Raw genomic sequence first — 7,078 nt, 5'->3', positions numbered from 1 at the left:
GGAGGTTGGCGGAGGGACGCAGCTGACCACAGAGCAAGCCGACGCGCTCGCGCTCTATAGGCTGAGGCCGTCGCCCTCCACGTGACGGCCCGCGCGGACAGGCTACCAGTAGTAACCACGGGGAGGCGGGGTCTTCGCGCCTCGAGAAAGATGACGAGGAGGATGGGGGAGCGCGAGAGGCGGCTTAGCAACGGGGAGCGGAAAGGGGCGTGGCCGCAGGTAACCACGCACGCCGGGCGGCGGTTGGCTGCTCTAGGTGTTCGTCTTGAGAAGGGAAGGCGGCGCGTGGCGTTGTGGCAGTTGGCGTTTCGAACGTTGCCCAGGCGGTTGCTGTCGGCGGCCATGGCTGACGAAGACCCTCAGGCCCTGGTACTCCCTTTCCCATCCCAAAAGGGAGAGAACCCGCCTCAGGGCTTGGCTGTGGCTGGTGGCAGGCCCCCGTTCGTGGGAGGTTTAAACTCCTGCCTTTCCTGTAGGCGGCTCACCAAGTGGCTCTCACGCCGACTTTCGCCCGCCCCGACCCCTCCTTTGCTGTGCCTTGCCTACCTCACAGGGTTGTTGTGAAGAGAAAGCGGAGAGGGGGCACTGCGTACACCATGCGCTGCCCTGTATCCATTGTGCTGAGCCTCCCCACCTGAGCGGGGCGAGATTCCAGCGGTCCAAGGCGATTACCCAGGGTCTGGGTTCCTTGGCCTGTGGGGCAGCGGAGATTGCGGTGTCTTTACGATACACCGTTTATTGGCACACGTATACATCCTGAGCCTACGACAGAAAGGTCTTGCTCCTCCCATAGCCACAACCTTGGATTCAAGCAGAAACCAGCCATGAGAACCCCGGGTGTAGGGCTGTGTGTTCAATTAATAATAAAAATTAACCAGAAGCTGCAGTTAGTGCAGAATGTTGCACTGCTATTGCTGAAAGGAGTGAAAACTTGCCAGTATATAACATTTGTGCTCGGAGATCTGCACTGGTTGTCAATTTTCTACAGGGTCAGGACTATTAATATACTTAATAACTTGAAACCTGTGAGATCACCTTATATTTGCCTTCTCAACCACTACAGTCTGGGGAACTAGCACTGTTACAGGTGCCACATAATACTCATTCCACATCTGTAATAAATCATTATTTTGGTGTGGCTGTACCTACACGTTGGAACTCCCTGCCTATTGATAGTGGGCAGGTGCCGTCACTGCACTCTTCAGCACATACTAAACATATTTGTTTGGGCAAGCCTGCCCAGCTATCTCGAATGCTGGTGTGTTTTTAAGTTTATTGCTGGTTTTAATTTTTTGAAAGCTTTAATTGTTTACTAATATTATTGTTTTATTCTTTTTCTAAACTGCTTTGAGGAATTTTACAAAACTGGTATATAATTTTTATGAAATGCATAATAAACAAGCAAGCAATGATTTTCTCTTTCTCTCCCCCTCAAGGCTAAAATTCTATACTATGCTCAAGAAAAATACTTCAACTATGTTGTTCAAGTGACAAACATTGAACTGGCAAAACATGCTAATGATCCAGTGCTGTTGTTTTTCAAGGGTTTTGGAACATTGCTTCTTGGTAAATACTTTAAATCAATAAACTTTGAAAGTATATCTTTCTAGAAACAAAATGCAATGTAAAAGCCTAATTGAGCTAAGTGAGTTTTTGTTTTTTTTAATGCATATTGCATTCTGCATACTGAGGTAACTTGAAAACTTAAAAAAGATGAAACCTGAGCATATCGGAGGCTAGGAAACACTAAGTTTCACATTAGGAACTCACCCCAGACTGTGGTGTGGAAGTGAAAACAAAAAGCGCACCATGCTTGCATATATCTCTGGTATTGTTTTACCATTCTGATAACCCACCATAAAAATCTGGCACTCCCATGAGCCAATTGTATTACATCCTTGCAGGCCGAATTCAAGAAGGCATTGTACTACTAGAGAATGCCCGGAAGCGCCATGTAGATGTTTCCTTATGTTGTCTCCTGGGTCTTATTTATGCACACAAAAGATGTGAAAATGTTGGTAAGTTCTGTCCTATTAAATACATTTTGTGCCATTCATCACAAGTTGTCAGAAATGAGAGATATGGTGTTTCCAATAACAGTATTAAAATCAATCAAACAAAAATTGAGGGTGGGGGTAATGTAAAAAATAAATAAAAAGAGGGTATGATCCTGCCATCTGGAGTATGGAAGGTTGGCAGAAGACACATAGTCCAGGAGAGAATTGGAAAACTTCAGTGCACAGTTTTGCTAGTTACACTTAAAATTAACTACACTTTGGGAATAACAACAAAGACCTAGAGTTTTAGAAGTTCCATCAGTTTCAAATGCAATTTGACTTAAACAGTTTTCATATTTAGAACATAACATGAAAAAAGACCTGCAATTCTCTAAGCATTTCATACCTTGGGCACTTCATGATGTAATTTTCCTCCCCAAATTGTTTTCCTTGAATCAGCCCTAGGATCTTAGTTGGCCTATCTTGTGTGATACGTGAAAACCAGACAAGTGGATAACAAGGGTAGCATATACCACCACCCGTCCTGTTTACTTTCAGATACTTCTGCCCTTTTGGACTTGGAAACCAAATTAAAGGAAGCGCGGAAGACCGCCGGAAGTAATGCATTGTATTATGCTGGAATGTTTCTGTGGCTCCTAAATAAAAATGATAAAGCAAAGGAGTATGTTGACAGAATGCTGAAAGTGTCTAATGGAGCAAGAGAGGTAAAGTGGAGTAGATTAGGCTGTTCACTGAACATTGAAATGTCCCAGGCCTATTCAATACTTCATAGAATGTAAGCCAGAAAAGCATAGTTATAACCTTGCAAGTGTCATCCATGTTCAAAGACAGCCTTCCTCATGCATTGCCCTTCTGGATCAGAAGGACTCAAGCACACAAAAAGGAGCTGGGAGCAGGGGGATATCTGCATCCAGCACTCAAGGTTGTATGCATAGTCACCCTGGAATGTGTACCGACTACCAAACAGATGGTAAACATTGTCAGTTCTGACAGCACCAAACTGTCAGCACTTCTGTTTCAGGAAGGCCAGAGAGTGACTCTAGACATCTCCTTCACCCTTCCCACTGTGACAGATGTTCAGTGCTGGCAAAGCTGACAGTGCCAACCATCTGTTCAGTTGAGGAAGTAAGCTGAAATATATGTGATCAGCCTTCTGAACTGGAGCCAGTGTACTACCTAATCTTCACTGTGTTTCTCATTGCTTATTATGAAATCAGACCTGTTCTTTCACATCAACGTGAATCAGTCGATAAACTGATTATCTTATAAACGTATACACAGCAGTAAATCCCAGTGAGTTAAGTGCACGCTCCCTGGTAAGTGTGCAGAGGAGGATAACAACTTGGTACTTCCATGTTTTAATACCAGGTCCTTCATTCTTAAAAAATCTTAACTATCATCACCCTAGTTTCACTAGACAGCTCATGATGGAACTGAAAGTGATGAAGCCAAATCTCACAAAGTGGATTTCTCCACTTTGGTACAAAAGCAAATTAAATTAAAATTGGTTTTGTTTGTTAAATGAAAGCACCCCTTATTCTACTTAGCTTTGAAAGGGGTTATTCATGGAGTTTACCATTTATCAATGGTTATCACCCGGCTGTAAAAGCTAAATGAAACATTAAAGTTCATAAAGACTGGGAACATACAGGTAGTGAATGCAGTTGCTTATGGACTTCCCAGAGTTTTTGACTAGCCCAGAATGCTACTTCAGAGGAGCCCTTGATCTGATCCAACGGGGCACTTTGTATATAGTTGTGCATTTGCTTCTGTGTACTGTAGTGAGATTTTGTTGCCTATACAAGTTAAATAAGAGTAATTTATCACCAAATGTTTATAGTTTGCAATCCTCTATACCACATGTGGATAATCCACAACCTGCCTGTGGCCCTCATGGGCCTTCAGTCCAGTCCAAATTCCCAAGCTGTTGTCTCTGCCAAATCCCCCCCTAGTCTGCCACAGTTATTCCTGTGTGTGTTCCTCATATAAATTGCATAACTCTCAGCCAACCAAACAGCTGTGCTAGGGGGTGGAGTTGTGATGAGGAAGCAGCAGGAGGAGAGTCATTTCCTATGCTCCTTCCTCCCCACCACATTTATATGTGAGTTTGAATGGCTTGTTCCACCACTGGCTCTGGCACATCCATGCAGCTCCCAACAACCCAAAAAAGTGTGCTGTACACACTTATCTGGAAGTAAGCCCCACTGAACTATGGAACTGAATTATGGATAGATATTCATAGGACTGGGGACGCGGGTGGCGCTGTGGGTAAAACCTCAGCGCCTAGGACTTGCCGATCGCATGGTCGGCGGTTCGAATCCCCGCGGCGGGGTGCGCTCCCGTTGCTTGGTCCCAGCGCCTGCCAACCTAGCAGTTCGAAAGCACCTCCGGGTGCAAGTAGATAAATAGGGACCGCTTACCAGCGGGAAGGTAAACGGCGTTTCCGTGTGCGGCTCTGGCTCACCAGAGCAGCGATGTCACGCTGGCCACGTGACCCGGAAGTGTCTGCGGACAGCGCTGGCTCCCGGCCTATAGAGTGAGATGAGTGCACAACCCTAGAGTCTGGCAAGACTGGCCCGTACGGGCAGGGGTACCTTTACCTTTACTATTCATAGGACTGCAATGTAAAAGAAATAAAAAACATTTCAATACTTTGAAAGTGATGTGACTATTCTGATATGATGTATACAGCCAACTAACTTCTCAGTAGGTTGTCAGGCTCTGTTCTCTGAGATCCTTGTATGGCTCATAGTGCAGACCATATTCAGAGGTAACCATTATTCGATCGGAACAGACATTCCTTAATTGGTGGTTTTTAAGCAGAGGTAGGATGGCCATCTGTTGTGGATGTTTTAAGGTGAGATTCCTGAATTGCAGGGATTGAACTAGATGACCCTCAGGGTCCCTTCCAACTATACAATTCTATAATTCTATGACAGCAGGATGCAGGAGAATTCTAGAAAGTATCCTTTGGATCTGAGGATGCTGGAAGGGAAGCAAGTACAGGGGTTGGTAATGTGGGGGAATGAAAGCTTTGCTTCTGTTTCAGTAGAGGTCTTCACAGTACTATGTTCTTCATAGATTGCTTCCTGTAATCATTCAAAGTCCCAATGAGTCTTGTGGTCTCTGGCTCCACGAGCTTCTCAAATCTTAGCTCTGGGAGAGGGAGAACTTTTAAATACAAAACCTACAACCTTAATTATCAGTGTGTTCCAAACGTGTATCACACTCTTCCTGCTCAGTTGGTGGTGAAACAGCAGAATGGGAATTGTCTTGGCAGAAGGATGGTATTTGTTCTTAGTTATATTTTATCAGAAAATACTAGTGTCCTAAGGTTTCTTATATATTTGGTTTCTAATTGCATTTAACTTTTGTATCTGAAAAAAGTAATTGTATGGGAACTATTAAATTGACATTCTGTTGGCATACTAATGCTGTAATTGAAAAGTTTCATTACTTTGTTGAGGAGGTGTTTGTTTTTTCCACCTCTGCAGGGACTAGTTTTGAAAGGATGGATATATGTTACCAGTGACAAAGCTCATGCTGCTAAGAAGGCTATAAAATATTTGGATGAAGGGATTCAAGACAATACAGAAATATTTGGGATGATGGGAAAGGTAGATAATTTACTTTTAGCTTTGCTATCATTCTCTCTCATTTTAGACAGGATAACCAAGTGGTTAGAACTATATCCCTGGAGGCTGAAACCTTGGGGTACTGCAAATCCAACTCCAAAATCCTTTAACTTGATCCTATGCAGAGCTAGGTGCACTGAAACCCATTGAAATCAGTGCTCATAACTCTATGTCAGATCGCCTGGATATATCCTACAAAGTCAAATTTAGGAGGTTTGGTCTGAGTAGAACAGGGATGACCAAATGTCATTTGATTATATATTTGCTTGTTTATTTAAAAGACTTTAGATCACTCTTTAAGCAAAGTTGCCTCTTAAAATGGTTTAGAACCATGTACAACTATAAACTCATAAACTCTCACAGTTAAAGCAGTTAAAACATCAAATTTTAGCCAAAGAACATACAAGCCAACATACCAACAAAATAACCATATAGTTCTAAAAATACCATTTGATGATGAAAAAATGGGCTGCCATTATTTTTATTAATACCCTGCCCAGAGGAGCCCAGGATGGCAAATAAGTGATAAAACAAAAACATTTTTAAAACCTCTTAAAAACAATTCCAGTATTCTTTAAAAGAATAAAATGTGGTGACAGCATGTGTACTCCATACTTGTTTTTTAAAAAATGAAACTTCTGCCATAGGCATCTCTCACTGGGTAGCTGCCTTCTGACTACAAAACTGTATTGGATTGATTTTGCTGGCAAAATCCAGGATAGGTGAATGTGATGTGACTCCATTATGAACTGGCCACAGAAAGTGGTATATATCTTGTGTTGACTGCAGTGGCATACATCCACTTAAATGCCTCTTTCCCACTTTCTGTAGGCAAAATATTTCATGGTGCAGCAGAATTATTCCGGAGCTCTGGAAATAATTAGCCAGTTAGTAGTTACTTTCCCTTTATTTACACCAGCCATTGTCATCAAGATGAGACTACATTTAGCATCACAGGACTGGGAGCAAACTGCAGAAGAAAGTAAACGGTAGGAGATGATTTTCAGCAACGGAAGAAATTGAGACGTGCCATTTCATTTGTAAACAGGTTGGCCAACCTCTATATAGGAAGCTGCCTCTCACTATGAGTCCTGTATTCCTGACTAGCATGGTGACTTTGGACTCGAAGGCACATACTTGGTTGTGACCCTGCAGGCTGGGTATTAATCTTTAGGCACCTGCTCTTTTGAGGGATAGTGGGTGGCTTGGTGTTTCCCTTAGACTCCACCAGGGGCTTATCTGCTGTCACTCAGGCTGGAACCCACTCTGAGGGCTCTTCTGGAGAATCCTCTGGAAGCAGGTTCACCAGGGAGTCTCAGGATCTTCATGGCTGGCAGCAGGAGACATATCTGCTTCTCCAAGTCTTTGGCTAATGGGAGAGATGGCAGTGGTCAGGGATGATGAGAGCTGTCAGTTAAAGCATCT

General features: G+C 43.4%; 1 protein-coding gene across 4 annotated transcripts in view; it reads left to right on the top strand.

Annotated features, from left to right (window-relative positions):
• Nucleotides 1-37: 37 nt before the first annotated feature.
• TTC21A (tetratricopeptide repeat domain 21A) overlaps nucleotides 38-7,078 on the top strand; it is a 32,342-nt gene continuing 25,301 nt past the window's right edge. For 2 of the 4 annotated variants that reach the window (XM_077936710.1, XM_077936709.1), the window contains exons 1-6: nucleotides 38-219; nucleotides 1,437-1,566; nucleotides 1,905-2,018; nucleotides 2,556-2,722; nucleotides 5,513-5,635; nucleotides 6,485-6,642. In XM_077936710.1, the coding sequence (XP_077792836.1) occupies nucleotides 151-219; nucleotides 1,437-1,566; nucleotides 1,905-2,018; nucleotides 2,556-2,722; nucleotides 5,513-5,635; nucleotides 6,485-6,642 (761 nt within the window). In that variant the 5' untranslated portion in view covers nucleotides 38-150. Of the gene's footprint in view, nucleotides 220-242; nucleotides 370-1,436; nucleotides 1,567-1,904; nucleotides 2,019-2,555; nucleotides 2,723-5,512; nucleotides 5,636-6,484; nucleotides 6,643-7,078 lie in introns of those variants that run through there. The other 2 variants (XM_028750641.2, XM_028750640.2) reach the window with 1 other exon arrangement.

Source organism: Podarcis muralis, chromosome 12 (genome assembly GCF_964188315.1).
Source record: "Podarcis muralis chromosome 12, rPodMur119.hap1.1, whole genome shotgun sequence".
In the NCBI taxonomy this organism is placed as follows: domain Eukaryota; kingdom Metazoa; phylum Chordata; class Lepidosauria; order Squamata; family Lacertidae; genus Podarcis; species Podarcis muralis.
Note: the sequence above shows the minus strand (reverse complement) of the source record. Positions and strands in the feature narration are given on the sequence as shown.